The 16,486-nt window shown below is 39.1% G+C and overlaps 1 protein-coding gene across 2 annotated transcripts in view; it reads left to right on the top strand.

The window, feature by feature from the left end:
* The window catches only part of Phlpp (PH domain leucine-rich repeat protein phosphatase), a 219,580-nt gene that overhangs the window by 99,921 nt on the left and 103,173 nt on the right, over nt 1–16,486 (top strand). For both annotated transcript variants that reach the window (XM_083138376.1, XM_083138378.1), the window contains one exon: nt 3,728–4,059. In XM_083138376.1, coding sequence (XP_082994502.1) covers nt 3,728–4,059 — 332 coding nt within the window. The remainder of the gene's footprint in view (nt 1–3,727; nt 4,060–16,486) is intronic.

The following is a 16,486-nucleotide window of genomic DNA, read 5'->3' as shown; positions in this document are numbered from 1 at the left end:
TTATGAGATCCGTGTTTATTCCAGTTGTCTGTTATTTTGTTTCATAGGCGTGCGCATACCCTCTGATTAGGGGTGTAAAAGTCTTGATCGGGAGAGAAAAACCTCATCCCATCTCACTGTTTTATTGTATCTATGGGTACCAAAAGGGATGTATATGGAGTGTGTCCGCACCCACCGAAAATCCCATTAGCGAAATTTTTGGCGTCTCCCTAGTGTAGAAATGGAAGTTATATTTACTTAGCAGATTTTCAGCTGGTAAGCTGCTGTGTTCAGTTTGAGGAAAGGTTGGGGATGCTTGTATACATCAACGTGGAAAAAACGCAGAGTGGGGGGGGGGGGGTTACCTGTGCACATTATGTTGGTAGGGGATGTTTTATGACAATTTTCTTAACTGGATGTGGAGGAATGACATCATGCTCCCCCACTGACAAAAAATCCTGCGGTTGTCTTGGATGGACTTATGGAGAATTCCAAATTCCGTAACACCAATGTTTTCTGCTCCCTTTCCCTTATTTTGTCTCTGTGTTTGGGAGACTGTTTTAAATATAAACAGCAGATTCCCAACAACTACACGTAAATTGTTGCTTGCCAATATATGAGCAATTTATTCTGCGACCACATACAGGTAACACAACGAATAAAGTACGTGCGAGTCTTGATAAGAAGAAATTTGCTGGAAGATGAAGTGGGATAGTCCAATTACAGACGAAATATAGGAAATGATTCCCCCCCTTTTCGTAGTTGCTTGGAACTTTCATCGGCTTAAAAAATGCTTCTTATCTCTTTCTCTAAGCGTGTAATAGTATTAAATAAAGGCGATAAGATCCCTCTACACTAAATTTCTGAGAGAAAGTATTAGAGGAGTGCAACACCCTCTGATCAGGGGTGGCGAAAAGCCTTATGAGAGTTCAGAATAGCTAGAACAGGAGCGTATCTAGAGTTGGTCTGGAACCCATGAAAATTCCACCATGTGTAGGTCTGGTGTACTTTTAGGCGTATATATATTTTCAATTTATATTATATTCAATACATATCCATTAAGCTTACATATAATCAATGTATATTCTTATATTACATTTATGCATCACCCTGACAAGGGTCTGTTGTAAGAGTCCGAGGTCTCGAGGCCGAAACACGCCCGCTCTAATAAAGATGATTTATTATTATTATTATTATTATTATTATTATTTACATGTATACAGGCTGATTCAGAATTCCTACTACGTACTTCTAGGGGTTGTAGAAGGGACTTAGTAGATCAAGTTTTGATAAGGAACCCATGTCCGGAAACGTCCCGTTTTGGTACTCCACAGATGACAAGATCACATAATTTCACATCTCCTGCTTTACCTGCGTCACTACATGAGTTGCTCAATGTGGCAACCTTGAAGTTCGTTGCAAACAGTGTACCTCCGAAGGATGTTTGCATACACACGCTCAAAAATACCTGCTGTGTGCTGAATCGTGTCTGCTGCAGCCAGAACTCGTGCAACCAGGTCTTCCTCCGACACTACAGGAGTCTCATAATCAAGACTCTTCATGTGGCCCCATACGAAAAAGTCAAGAGAAGTTAGAACCGGCGACCGTGGTGGCCAAGGAGTTGGTTCACCGCGAGCTATCCACATGTCCCCGTATGTTTGATTGAGATGTTGTCGGACGTCATGGGAAAAGTGTGCTGATGCGCCATCATGTTGGAACCACATGTGCTGGCGAATGTGCAGCGGCAAATCGTCCAAGAACTGCGCCAATACTTCTTGCAGGAAAGTCAAGTACCTCGGACCCGTTAGGCGGCCCGGAAGAAGGTACGGTCCAATCAGACGACCACGATACCAGCCCATTCATTGATGCCAAACCGTTGCTGAAATCCATGAGAATGTATGGCACGAGGATTTTCGTCATCCCAAATGTGGCTGTTCCGACTATTGAAAACACCTTCTCTAGTGAAATGCGCTTCATCCGTAAAAGGAACAAGCCGAAGAAACTCCACACAACAGTGTATAAACCATGCACAGTAATTGACACGTGGTTCAAAATCTGCCGGACCCATTGCCTGTACCCTCTGGGGGTGGTACGGGTGAAGCTGCTGGTCATGAAGAATATGCCAGACGCTGTTTTGAGAACAGTCGGCCCTGTTAACTTAAAGTTACCTGTTTCTCGCAGCCGTTGATCTAATCTGGCAAAAATGGTATGTGATGGAGTGACACGATGCGGAAAACGCTCTTCATACAGACGTTGCGCAGCTCTACCATTACGTCCAGCTTCGCCGTAAATTAGCAACATGTCGGTGTTCTCGGCAAACGTGTATTCAACCATACTGTACTGTCTTCCGCAACGACTGAATAGCAACTGACGTGAAGGTCGAGGCATACCGGATTGTAAACTGGGGACGTTGGAATCAGGACACATGACATCAGTTGACTGAAGACATCGCCATCCATCAATGTGGATTGCCTACCGTGAAGCCGGAGAGTGAAATTATGTGATCTTGTCATCTGTGTAGTATCAAAACGGTACGTTTCCGGACATGGGTTCCTTATCAAAACTTGATCTACTAAGTCCCCTCTACAACCCCTAGAAGTGTGTAATAGGAATTCTGAATCACCCTGCATTTACAAATATGAAACACTGTTCGTCTTTCTCTCTTGTGAATCGTAAAATGAGCATAATCCAAAAATTAAAATGGACTGGAGTCTTAGGAAAATATTCTAGCCTACAATGTTAGTTGGTTTTAGTTTCTTTTAAAGTCCACTTTATGCACAGAAAGGATAATCGGCACTGGATCTACAATTTATAGTGGGGTCCAAACCACTATATGCTTCCACCGGGTATCGAAACCTGGACCCCTTGACTAAAAAACGACGACGTTATCAATGTCACTGGGGAGGCCTCGTACAATGTTAGTCTTCGTTCATTTGGTGCAAGGATTTTAAACCCCTCCACTATGTCGCTGACATATCCGATTACATGGTAAATAATACCCTCTTCACCTTTGCTTGAAACTTCCAGCGACTTGAAAATGCTTGAACTTTATTTAATGGTATAATATTATTTATTGACGGCGATGAGATCCCTCTACATACATTTGTGAGTGAAAGCAACGGGGAGAGGAAAGGGACTTACATATATATAACCACAGAAGCTCACTAGAATTTAGGGCGAATAACTTCTCTAATTAACCAGAATCCACAACGCCTTCACAGATAGGATTTGAATTTTATTATTTAGTGTCTGTTTTTTTCCACTTTTGGATAATCGCGACGTTGAGGATGAGTGATGATATGATGAAATTGATGGACCCTCACAAAGAACACCCATGTTCAGGCCGGATTTTGAACCCGGAACCCCTGGTGTCTTAGCGCACTGTGAAAATCACTTTACAGAAAAAAATGGAATAGAGGGCCGGGGACATTTTTACATTGGCCTTTCGGGGCGGTGACATTTAATACCTGCCCCTTGGTCAGTGGCCTGCCCAGCACTTTTGAGAAAAGAGCTGGGGTTACGTATATATATATTTTTAATAGCCAGTTTCTATTTTGCCATATTTCCCTGCCTTAGGCATTTTTTTTTAAATACTGGGCCCAAAGGGGGTTATGACCCCCACCAACCTCCTTCTGGCACGCCACTGCCCCGGATACGTATACAGACTGACTTAATCAATTTCATTTTCAAACAGTAATAATGTTTTACTGAATGGTTCCTGCTAAACGTTGTTTTTCCTCTCCTTCAGGCGACGCAGGACAAAGACATCCGCGCCGTGGACCTCTCCAATGGTCGCCTGGAGAAGATTCCAGAGTCCCTCCTCGCGTTCCCGTACCTGGAGGTGTTGGATCTCAGCAGAAATAAGCTCGTGTGCAGAGCCCAGGGTGGCGCTGCTAACGGCGGCGTCGGAGCGAACCTCGAGGAACTGGCGCGGCTTTCGAACCTCAAGGTGTTGCGCCTCGCAGGGAACGCTTTGCGCTGCCTCCCCGCGTCCCTGTTCCAGCTCGGCTATCTCGTCCATCTGGACGTGTCCGACAACAGGCTGACGGAGTTACCGCAGGATGTCTGGAGGCTGGGAGGGTGAGTACCTTTCTTTATTTCCATATGTTTTCATCAATTACAATAAGAGCACCAAATGTCTTAACAATGGCCTATAGAATGACCTTAACATTATTTTAAAATTTTAAAAAAAACGCCACATAAAATTACTTTAGATTATTATTATGTAAGTATGAATTTCTCACAAATGACAGGAATGTCGCATACTTGTGACATTGAATAATTCGACAATAAATCTGACTACAACGTTAAATCTTCGATCCCTTTCTCTATGGGTCGTTATTTGTGAACATTATCCAAGATGATACCTGTTTTCCCTCTTAGAATTTGAACTAAAGAAAAGATTTATTATTATTACTTCTCTTAATTCTATGTCGCTTTTTGTCACTTTGGATTAATCGCGACGATGTGGGTGTTACGATGAGATGAAGTTGGTGAAGAGACACTCACAAAGAACATCCACGCTTAGGCTAGGACTCAAATCGGGAAACATAGCATTTTGGCAGAAGTAAATATAACAAATATGCATCTAAAGTCCATGACGAAGCAAAATTAACTAAAAAGAAACTTAAAAAATACAATAAATATTGTCAAATTTCCATGAGTGACCAGTATCGTAAAAATGGTTTTAGCAATATCGAAAAGTGCAATACGAAAAACAATATTTTCTGGTTCTAGCTAAGGAAAATAAAGTAATATTACGCAAAGCGCCATCTTCAAGTAATTTTTTAATAATTTTAAGGCCATTTAGTAGCTTATTTTGTGAAAGATTCTCTACGTCATCAGCTTACGATCTCTGTTAACGCCAAATACATGGAACTTCTTCGTTCTTTGCCTTTATGCGAAAAGTCATTAGCCCATTGGCACTCAGATTGCAAAATTAAGACCTTCGTTCCTTCAAGATGCAAGATTAGATTGAAATAACGTTAGGACGACTCAATACTTACGATATACTTTCAAATCCTGACAGGAAGAACTCCATTCTTCACCTTCAGCCACGCAATGTCGGCTGCCGTTATGTTAATGCCACGCGTACGCAGAGTGGAACTACATATTATATCTGATTATCAGCTGAGATTTGATTGTTGTCCTCGAGTACACATGTGCGTGAGGTTGGACACCAACATGCGTGCCGTTACATTACGCCTTAAACCGCTTCGCGTGGACTGCTAATTACAGGCTTGGAGGAATATCAAAATGGCCTGTCTCATTGTTACCTGTGGAGTTCATTTTTCCTGCAGGATCACGTGGTCATCAGTGACGTCACCAGGGAAGTTCATTAGGACTCAAAGGGTGGACGAAATTGTATTTACAAGTGGGTTCTGCTACAGCGGTTATAGCGGCTAAAATTTCTCTTTCGGGCTCTTTATATCCCTCTCTTTTCCACCCATTCTTTCTCTCTCTACACTTTTCTTCGTTCTATCAAACTCCCCCTTTCTTTCTATTTCTCTCTTTCTTTATTTTCTTTCTCTCTTTTTATCCTTTATATATATATATATATATATATATATATATATATATATATCCTTCTCTTTGTACGATATATTTCTACCTTTCCTTATCTATTTCTGTATATCCAACTTCTCTCTCTCTCTCTCTCTCTCTCTCTCTCTCTCTCTCTCTCTCTCTCTTTATCCAATATATTTCTCTCTGCCGTTTCCTCTTTCCCTCATTCTTACTCTATTTATTTCTTGTTATCCAATTTCTATCTCTCATTCTCTTTTCTAATCTCTCTAATTTGCCTTCATTTTCCTTCTCACTTTTGATTTCCTTCTTCCCATTTCTTTATCTTTCTATTTTTCTCATTCTTCTCTCATTTCTCTGTACTCTTATTTTCCCACAAATTTTATACTCGTACGTTCTCCATTCTATATTTCTCTATTTCCTTCTATTCTTCTGTTTCTAATATGTTTCTTTCAACCTCTGTATCCCGATTGCTTCTTTGCTTTCTCACATTTTATTCCTCTGTGAGCGATCCAAGCTCCACTAAATCTGAAAATCTCTCGTGTATTTTGGGCTGGCAAGAGGGTGGCTAAGACTATTTTGGGTGGGCAACAGTCCCCTTCGCCCCTCCGGTGGCGACGCCCTCTGGTAGCCAAGCTATTTTGCCTGAAAAGTGATATGCGGGAAGTCTATATCTACACGAATTGCCTATGCTTAGATTTATTTGCCCTACTTGGGCCATGTAAACTACACGGTTAATTTTCAACGCTGTTTTGAAAGATGTGTCATTTCTCAGCCACATTGGTTCATATTCAAATGAGAGGCCTATTTACAAGAAAATAATTCACACATCCTGACTGTTGGATAAGGTAAAGAGCACTCCCGCATAGCCAAATGGTTAGAGCTCTAGCCTTTGGTGCCAGAGGTTCTGAAGGAACCAGAATTCGATCCACGGTGGAGGCACGATGGCACAGATCCCACTTGAAATTGAAGACCAGTCCCGATTAGTCTATCTGAGCATAAAGTCGACTTAATCTGAAACTTCGATTTGAGTTCTTGTTCCGAGTCAATTTTATGCACAGATAGGCTAATCGGGAGTGGATGTACAGCTTAAAACATCTTGATTTCAAGGGCGACGGCGTCACTATAGCATCGGAGAGACAATTGAACTGAAACTAAAATATAAAGAAACACTACATTTGGAATAAGTGCTTTGTAGCGCGGTACGTTTTGTTGATGACCTTCCCCAAATCTCTCCCTACCCAGAATTTCAACCTACGGCACATGGGTTCGTCGTGCGCCACATTAACCACTACAACACTAAGATGGGCGATACGAGAGAAATACATGATGTGGGAGAGATCGAAATCAGAACGAAAGCGAACGTAATTAGCGAAACAGTAAAGTTTGGAAACCAAGATAACGAAAGTAAAAATGGTATAATCTTTACTAAAGCACATCGGACCATAGAACAAGCCTGGACACGGAAGTAATAAAACAATAAATAAATGACAATTACACATGCCTTGCGGCTTCCGCAACTTACAATGAAGTTACACGACGATAAGGAAACTAAAGTGTGACTGATTGTCATTGTGTGGAACCCATTTGTCCTGTTTCAACTGATACAAGCAATTTATAAACTTCGCATGTGTACTGTTCTACTTTCTTTATAGATGTCGCTGGTTATTATCCATATGACTTTCTATGCACTGTTACTATGGGATACAACTCTCTGCAGCGTTGTGCTTGAAATCTTATTTCAGTATAAATTTGCATGTGTCGTTTACAATATACTAATTTTAAATCAAAATTTGATCATAATTATGGTTTCAATGTTCATAACCATATTGCTTTTGGGTTCTTAGGCCTCCCCAATGGCGTATAGGTAACCTCGTCGCCTTGTAATCAGGGGGTCTCGGGTTCGTTACATTATATAACTACTATCTGCATACCTACATACACACTGGCTATCAAGATGTACTTCATTACACTCCAACATTTGCCTGAAGTTACATGAGAAAATCTTAGGGATTACTGTTATTGCTGTAATTTTAGTGTGGCAAGCTGGCCAAGTTCACCCCAGCATAACAACAGTGGACGCTGACCAAACAGAGGACCTTCCCGACCCAGCAATATTCCAGAGTAGGCGAACTCGTACTAGCTCGGAAAACGTCATGTACTATCACACGTAGTATAGGGCAACGAACGATAGGGAAAAACCTTATCGCGAGAGATCCTACAGATTTTCTTGCCATCCGAATAACAAGAATCCATGAGATATAGGATGGAAATGTAACGTTTAAAGTGCTTTTAATTTTTTTTTTTTTTTAAAAAATGCTTTTGTTAGCAACTATAGTGTGTTTGATATGGAAACAAGGCATAACCGTGTTACAGCAAGAATCCAAGTCACTTCAGGAAAATCCTGTGTGTTATAATTTGTGCACACAAAATATAACACACAAGATATAACTGTTATATAAAATAGCACATAAAGAGAACAACTAGCATTCTGCAATCTAATCTATCAAGCTATAGACAGCAATGGTGATGGGACTCGATGAGTTCACTATAGGCGCCATCTAACAGAAATCTGGTTGGTAGGCTTTGGCACTCGAAGACCTGTTGGCCACAGGGTTTATCTATTTACAGACAAACACCTTTGAACATATATAGCATTAATAAGGGTTCCTGGTTCGAATGCTGGCCTGGTAATGGGTGTTCTTTGTGACTGTTCCATCATCTTCATCTTCGCGAGTAGCCCAAAGTGGCAAAAGAGCGAAGTAAAATAAGCCGAATCAATGTAGCATTAATAACATTAACATGACGGTTCAGTAACAGTGTGTGTTAAGTGGCCGACTTTCGATCTTGCCACAGGATTTCCCGGCTTCTAATCTCGATCTGAGCATGGGTGTTGTTGTAAGTGTTTTCTCTTTAATTTAATCACAACATCTCTTAATTGGCATCGTCGGTATTAGCCAGAAATTACAGAAAAGCGACTGAAAATAATAAAATTCAAAAACTTACATACTATCCTACAGCTGCCAGCATCTCTCCACTTTTGAATTTGAGCTTTAGTTCAATATAATTCTTATGCGTGTCTGGTCGTCAGTTTTTTTTATGTACCATAGTTTCATAGTTACTGTAACGAGCTTCAACAATGAGCAATAACTGTTGCATGTTAAACATTGTTGTGCTGTTTTGTGTTAGGTCACGTTCATTTACAAAATAATCTAGAATGTAAAAGAAGTAGATTTGAACTTAAAGAAAGTAAATATTGAAAGTGAACGTGAAGTTAGTAAATCTCGGGACTTAGCTAATTTTACTTTTTTTAACCCTTAACTACTATCGTGTTAAGTGTTCTTGGTTACACAACTACTACTGTATGGTGGAGTCAAGATTGGCACCGATTTTTTAAAACTTACTGAGGATGGACTACATATTTTTTGAAGGTTCTAATTGACTGTGACCATTTTTTGTACATTTAAAAATGCAGAAACGTATAGAAAATCATCAATCTGTACAAATATATTCTTGAAATACGAGTAGTAAAAAAAAAGTTAGATTTTTCCAAACTAAATTCAAACCCTTCTTAACTATGACTAACATTGTGAATACCTAATATGCAGGGCTCGAAAAATCCCAGTCGCCAGGTCGCCATGGCGATTAAAAATTTCAGTCTGGCGACTGTGATCTTTTGCTGTAATATGTACGAAGTTTTGATGATTCTAAGTTAAAATTGCAGTACAGCGTAAGTTAGCAAATGATTTTTTTTTTATCAACGTTGTGAACATTCCATAGAGTCCGTAACAATTTCTTACCCTTTGTCCCCCAACACCCCATTTCCTGCTTTCTCAAATAATTTAGCGATGTTTTGAATACCATGATGCTCAGCATCTTATACAGAGTGTTTCAAAAGTCGCACAACCCAAACTTCGGAAATGTATATTATGTAAGAGATATTTGCACCGGGTTTTCTGCATTATAAAGCCTCATCCATTGAGATATTTTTCAATGCTTAAAATTATAAGTTCACTCCGTACAGAAAATTATATAAATTAATAACTGACGGAAAGCAGCATTCAAATTTTTCAAATTTTCCCAGAAATGAACTTCTGAGTAAGAAAAATATGTAAGAAATTATCGAAGGGTCGTAATTAGACATGACTGATGCCATGTCAGTCTGTCATTTGCGACCAATATTGGTCATGTGCAACATTTGATGAATTTTTGACTGGTGATTTTATGGGTTGAGTGTCATTTTTGGGACGTATCTCCGTATATGGCAACACTAGCAGGTCGAAATATTGCCAACAGTCGCATGCAATATGTGTCTAAGTATTGGCTATACATTTACGTGGAAAATCAATATTTTGTGCAGAAATTGGACTCTTGAGAGAATCCTAGGCTGCCCCTAGTTACATTGAATTCTCTTCGCTCACTTTCGCCGCTACTGTGCCTGTTTTTTTTTTTTTTAATTGATTCAGCATGGCGTGTTCATTGGAGCAGTGCGTGTGCATTGTTGAAGAGTATTTTTGTACTCATTCTTACACTCACGTGCAAGAGATTTTCCAATAAAAATGCCCTCCCTGCTTGTGCTGTATCTCACAAAGCAACGGTTTTACACCAGTCAAATACCAACAAATTATCCCACAAATTGTTTAAGAGTTCGTATTTATTGTTGAAAATCAGTTCTCAGATGTTTTCAGCAAAATAACAATCTATTTGAAAATAATGTAATTGCTTTTATTTAGATAGATGCTAACGTAAATTTATGAACCCAGTGATAGCCTACAGGATTAGTTTAGTGCATAAAACCCGATGTAAATATCTCTTACGATTTTCATGATATACATTTTCAAAGTTTGGATTGCGCGACTTTTGAAACATACTGTAGTATGCACAATTGCTAGTAGTTGGTTCCTGGCGCCTGATTTTCAGAGCTAGCGCCTAGCTTTGAAGAACATTTTTCTAGTACTGCTAATATGACAATGAAATTATACTCAAGTATTGTTGTAACAATACTAAACTTAGAGTAAATGAATAATTATCAGATCAATGTATCATAGGAAAGAAAATGACACATGTTTTCGATATAAAATATAGAATATAGCCTACGTATATCCCTGGTAAAATGTACATTACACAATAATCATCAGTCTTCGTCCTCGCCCACAACATTAAGAGACCAACCTTTTAATTCTCAGGACATTTGTCCAATATGAAGAGAGCATGAGAATGTGCCTTCATTACATTCATTACACACGCCCATGGGTCCTCAATTTCTGAGTCTGTACACTATGTTCACTTTCATTGTCACTTTCCTCCATGCTCACATTTGCTTAAGGTACTGCTTCAGTTCCACTGTCACTCTCGCCACTGTCTGACTGTTGTATAAATATATCGGCCAGTTAAGCGCCTGGACACGATTTTACAGAAAGCAACTCACTGATCACAAAATAAAAAAGGCTACGCAACTACTTTTGTGGGGTCAAATATGAGCCCTTACGCATGGCCGTCCGCAGGATTTTTTCCCCAGGGAGGGGCAAGGAAGGTCTTTTTTCCCAGGGGGCCAACATGGCATATTTTCCCCAATAATAGTGTTCATCCCTCAAAAAACATTGCTTAAATTTGAATTTATCATGTTCGTACAATAATTAACACACATTATTGTGGCTGAAATTAAATTAGACCTATATGTGTGAAATATGTAATTTTTGGTTCATTTTTCAGGGGGGGGGACACGGCCATGCCCTTACTGATATTTCACCGCGACAGTTGCCACTACCTGAACGAATTGTCTCCGCTCTACAAGCACTCGGCCTGGATTGAGAATAGAACAGAAACACAACCTAGCGGTGAACAAAGAAAATACTTTGGGTGATGTTAACTGTGACCCCACCATAGTAGTTGAGAGTTAATATAGCCATTTTGACATCGTTGCTCCTTACCTGTATCAGTTCATTTTCAATTCCAGAACGTGTATAATTATTGTGAATCTCATTCTTGTGGTAATTGGTCATATTTCGAATGAAATTCCTTAATTTTCTGTTGTTTCTGCTGTGTATAATGTTTCTAGATTTTCTCGAATTATGAGAAGTCAAAAATCGTGTTGATGTTCATCAGCCTTTGTAAGAGAACGTTTCATTGGTGTTGTTTGGTTTCCTGAATATTCTAAAATCAGACGGCTAACACCCGGTTTATTTGAAATATTAAATAGTTGACGAATTCATTCAAATTGTAATGTTTCACTAGAATTTATAACCCGTTAAGAACATAATGTTGTAGTTTCCTCGCCCACAAAAATTAGCCCTTTCCATCTATTTTTATCACCTCTATTTATTACATTCATTTTTTAAGAAAAAAATAATAAGCCCCGGGCGGTCGCCCACTTCGCCCATCCTTTGCTACGCCTCTGTCGTTATCATAATGGGACACTGAAGGTCAGATATGAGGATTAAAAAGAAATAAATACTGATTCAAATTTAAACTGTAGGTCCAGTTCCGATTAGCCTATCATGAGCATACAGTGGACTTCTCGAGCCTGTTAAACGTGGTGATAAAAATACAGAACGAATGAGTCTTGAATATTATTAGGCATAATAATGCATCCAAATACGTGGCAGTTGGGATCGCCCCTTTCGCCCTCCCCTGGAGATTGATGAAGAGGGAAGAATACGTGTCGAGAACTGCTGAGCTTCCTAGCTCTGTTGGTTTTGTTGCAATTAAAGAAAACCTTCCGTGAGTTACAACAAGGGTGAATACAATTAAAATTAATTTATTTTGAAATATCGACAGCCACTTACAGGCCCGTATCCAGGAATACCTTTCGGGGGGTGGGCTGAACACCATTTTTTAAAGGGGTATCACGATTGTATGTTTAAGGCCAGTGGTGGCAATTGGGTTCCAAAATGGGGGGACAAGCATTAAGAGGCCATAGTGTGATAGTGTGGAGGCAAAAGAATGGGGAGCAACTATCTCCTAAATCATCGCCACTGTTTAAGGCTGTCATTTTAATCAGAACGTGAAATCGGAACATGTTCTACCACTCAACTCCTCTGTTTCCATGCATTAACATTGTGTGCCGGAACCATCTCAGTATGTGTGTTTATCCATTTCTTCTCATCAGGCATCAAAACATCTACGTACCAGAAGTGTTTTTACGAAGTTGTTACACATTCACGGGATACACAATCCACTTGACAACGCGAGATTCAAACTGTGTGCTGGGAACTGGACGCAGACAGTTCTCGAATATTTCTCTCTCATTCGAGCCTGAACACCACTAATGTGTCTTGTCCTCCCATGGTTGCAGTTCTTACAAAGCCGAAACCCACCAAATTGTTCATATCCAGGCCTAAGCACTCGCAAGTGTTCAAAATTGTCTGTTGAGTGTGTGTCGAACCCAGTAGCCTTAAACAAAATTATTTTTTATGCCATGAAATTTCTCGGACTGCGTACACAAAATTGGTCCTGGCACAACTAAATCATCACTCAAAACTTTGATTTTCAGTTGATCTGTGCAGCTTATTTCATTTTTAATAAATCGCTCCAATGACCTGCCCGATACTGCCGAAATATTCACTTTAGCGAGAGAGACCTTCGATCTCATAGTCTTTGGACCCGAACTACTTGTAGCACTATACTGAGGCACCGGAAGTTCCGCTGCCGTCAATGTCTTTAGCTTTGGGCCCGAACTGGAACTAGTAGTAGACGTCGTTACTTTAAGGTAGTCCTTTTCATTTTGGAATCACTAGATCTTATAAAGCAACCAATGGACACTGACTGATCACTAATCGACTGTATGAAGTCTCAACCTATTCTGTTGTACAGATCAACTGGGAAATTGAAGCCGCGTATTAATATCCTCATTATATTCTAGAACGTCCCGCAGATAAAACGATTCGTAATTATTGCCAATAGTTCGACTCCTTCTCTTATTCAAGAACGTTCCCTCTCGCGCTTTCCAGAGATTAAAAAATTACAATGAATCCGATTCGCCCTACGTATGGCGCTACCTTCGTTGTGCAGCTTCCAAATGCTGACAAGTCTCTACATAGTGTTCAAGTTCGCTACGACAACACCTAAAGCGTAAGAAAAGTTTACGTGCAATATTATCAACAACAGGTTTATAGAACATTCTCCGTCTTGCCTTGATAAGTATTTCTCTCCTTAAATTATCGTCACATTATTCAAGAAGACAAAAACTTAATTTTATCTAGCGTAAACTGAAAATTTTCTGAAGGAGGGGGCTTGAGCCCCCTGATTCCCAACTTGGATACGAGCTGTTACCAATAACAAGGTTATAGAATATTCTCAGTCTTGCCTCGATAATTATTTCTCTCACGTCACATTATGTTATTTAACACCACAAGAAACAAAAAATCTCATTTTATCTAGTGTAAACCGAAAACTTTCGGGGGGAGCTCGAGACCCCTAAGCCCCCCCCCCTGCCCTTGGATACGTACCTGGCCACTCATAATTGCTTTCTGAAGCATATTTATATGGACCAAATGCCTAACAAAACATATCAGTATTCTATTTCAACAAGCATGTTTCCATGTGCTTTGAAAAGGAGGAGGTGAGTACTGATTCTTCTTACACGGCTGATGGTTTCTTTAACAACTGCTTCACAGGGTACAGTTCACCTCCCATTTACGACTTATTCTCATACCATACCGTACCGAAAATTCAATTTATTCAAAAAATCTCTTCTAGGAGAATTACACGCAAGAAAAACTATGATGATTAGCAGTAATCTGGCTAATGGATATTAAAACTAGGAGTGCTGACGTAATGACGATTATTAATGTATGAAGGTTACCTAGTTTACCTATCAACCGTTGTTCTCAAATTCAAATTGTTGGTAATTATAGGCTTCCTATTATTAACCATTGATATCCAGCTGTTAAATTTAGCATGGTCCAATATTGTTCCTGATGACTAGGTTCATGAGTACTAGTAGGCTCATTACGATCTCCTTAAAAATTAAAGAAGTGGCTTCACTAATTAGGTCTATCTGAAAAGATAGCGCGGATGTGGAACCAAGCGAAAATACGATGCGATCTGCGATTTGTATCCGATTATCTTCGCCTACATCAGCCTTTTTTTTTCTTTTTTGGTTTTGCCTTTTGAGTATAATGTGTCTAGTAAATCAGGAGAATGAGTTGCATTTTTGTCAGTCCTCGAGCATCGTAACAGTACCATCACCTCTTGGAGTCCAGAAGTGGTGTATAATATGATGTTTGTGAGGTCGCAGAAAAGTTTCTGAAGAGGGTCAACGTCATGTCCTGAAGTGCGATATTATTTTCGAAAACCCTCTGACGTCATGTTTACGGGTCATCGTAAGTTAGAATTGTATTAAGAGAGAGAGAAAGAAGGAAATAAATTAAAGAAGACAGAGAGAGAGAAGAAAGAATTAAAAGAAGATATAGAAAATTAAAGTTTAATGCAAAAAAAAATATAAAAGTGACGTTTCAATCTTATTTAATTTGGTTCAGAATCTGAGCAAGACCTTGCTATAAGATTGAAACGTCACGTTTATATTGTTATTTGACAATGAATTCTGCGTTGGTCAGCATTTTAGTGTTTTTTTAGACGTGGAAACAAGGCTAAAAAGTGTTAAAATTAGACGTGTGTGGGAGCGATATATATATATATATATATATATATATATATATATATAGGAAAACAAATAATAAAGAAAAGATATGGAAAAGCAGAGTGTATGGTGGAAGTAGAGAGAGAGAGAGATAGGGAAAGAGAGAGGCAAAGAAGGAGGAAGAAAAAAGAAGCGATAGAGAACGACTATCTATGGGAATAAGACATAGAGACAGGGAAGGAGAAAGAGAAATAAAAGAGCGATAGGGAAGAAAGAGGCAGAGAAAGAAAAAGCCATAAACAATGTGTGGAAAGGACAGGCGAGAGACAGAGATAGAAAAAGAATAAACGAGAGTAAAGAAAACGAGGCAGGAAACCTAAGAAAAAAGGTCGTAACAGAGATAATCAATGAGAGGGACAAAGCAAGAAGTATTGAAAGACTGAGGAAGTAAGGTGATATTGTAGAATTAACACATACATACACACACACACACAAATAAATTGTTAGCAATAAATGGGATACGTCGTCTTTATCGCGATGAGTACAATAGAAGCCTCGACGGGAAAAGCAAAAGTAGTTCCTTTTATTTTCTCTTGGATCTGGTTCAGGCCTCGACAAGTTGTGGAACATCTTCAGCGAAGAATGCTAGATTTATTGCTGTTTAAAATTCACAAACGAATTTTCAATTTAAACAAAGTTTAACTACTGTACGTATTTTATTTACTTGCTTAATTCTTTCTTTAGAAAATCGAAACTGTCCAAATTTAGTATTGGGGGGTTATTGTTTTAATACATTTTGTTTTGTATTATCATTATTTTATTTCTAGTTATGATGGAGGTCGCAACGGGAAGGGAGGGGGTTTGAGCCGGTCAGACGACCTCCCAGAAGTTGACATCTTTCATTTGAAAAAAAAATGTATTTATGAAGGTAGATAAACCAAGTTAATTAATATTCAAGCCGAATATTCGAACTAAAAAAATAGTTAGTTCCAAAAGTAGTGTGAAATACATAAACCAGGTCAGAACTTGATATTTTCACATTCTACCAGTTCACTCCAAAAAACAAATCTTACCATGAGAAAGTGTTTCCAAATTATAATTGGATTTTTTTATGTGGAAAATTGAGTAAGAAAAAGTTGGATAACTAAAATTTCAGTTTTCTTTTCATAGAGGCGGGTGTAAAAGTGATAAGAAAATATGGGAGTGATAAGTATGAGACATAAATCCAGTTGTCAGATATTAACACATTTGGTGTTTCGAGTAAAAATAGTCCCCAAAGATATAGTCCCCCTCTGTTTATCTCTTTTTCTCTTCGTCTATCTCTCTGTTCATTTCTTTCTCACTTCGTCTCTCCCTCTGTTTATCTCTCTTTCTCTTCATCCCTCCTTCTGTTGATTGCTCTGT

The sequence above is a fragment of the Lepisma saccharinum genome, chromosome 1, assembly GCF_977018435.1.
Source record: "Lepisma saccharinum chromosome 1, izLepSacc3.1, whole genome shotgun sequence".
Taxonomy (NCBI): domain Eukaryota; kingdom Metazoa; phylum Arthropoda; class Insecta; order Zygentoma; family Lepismatidae; genus Lepisma; species Lepisma saccharinum.
The sequence above is the reverse complement of the archived record's forward strand: the minus strand, read 5'-3'. Positions and strand labels throughout refer to the sequence as shown.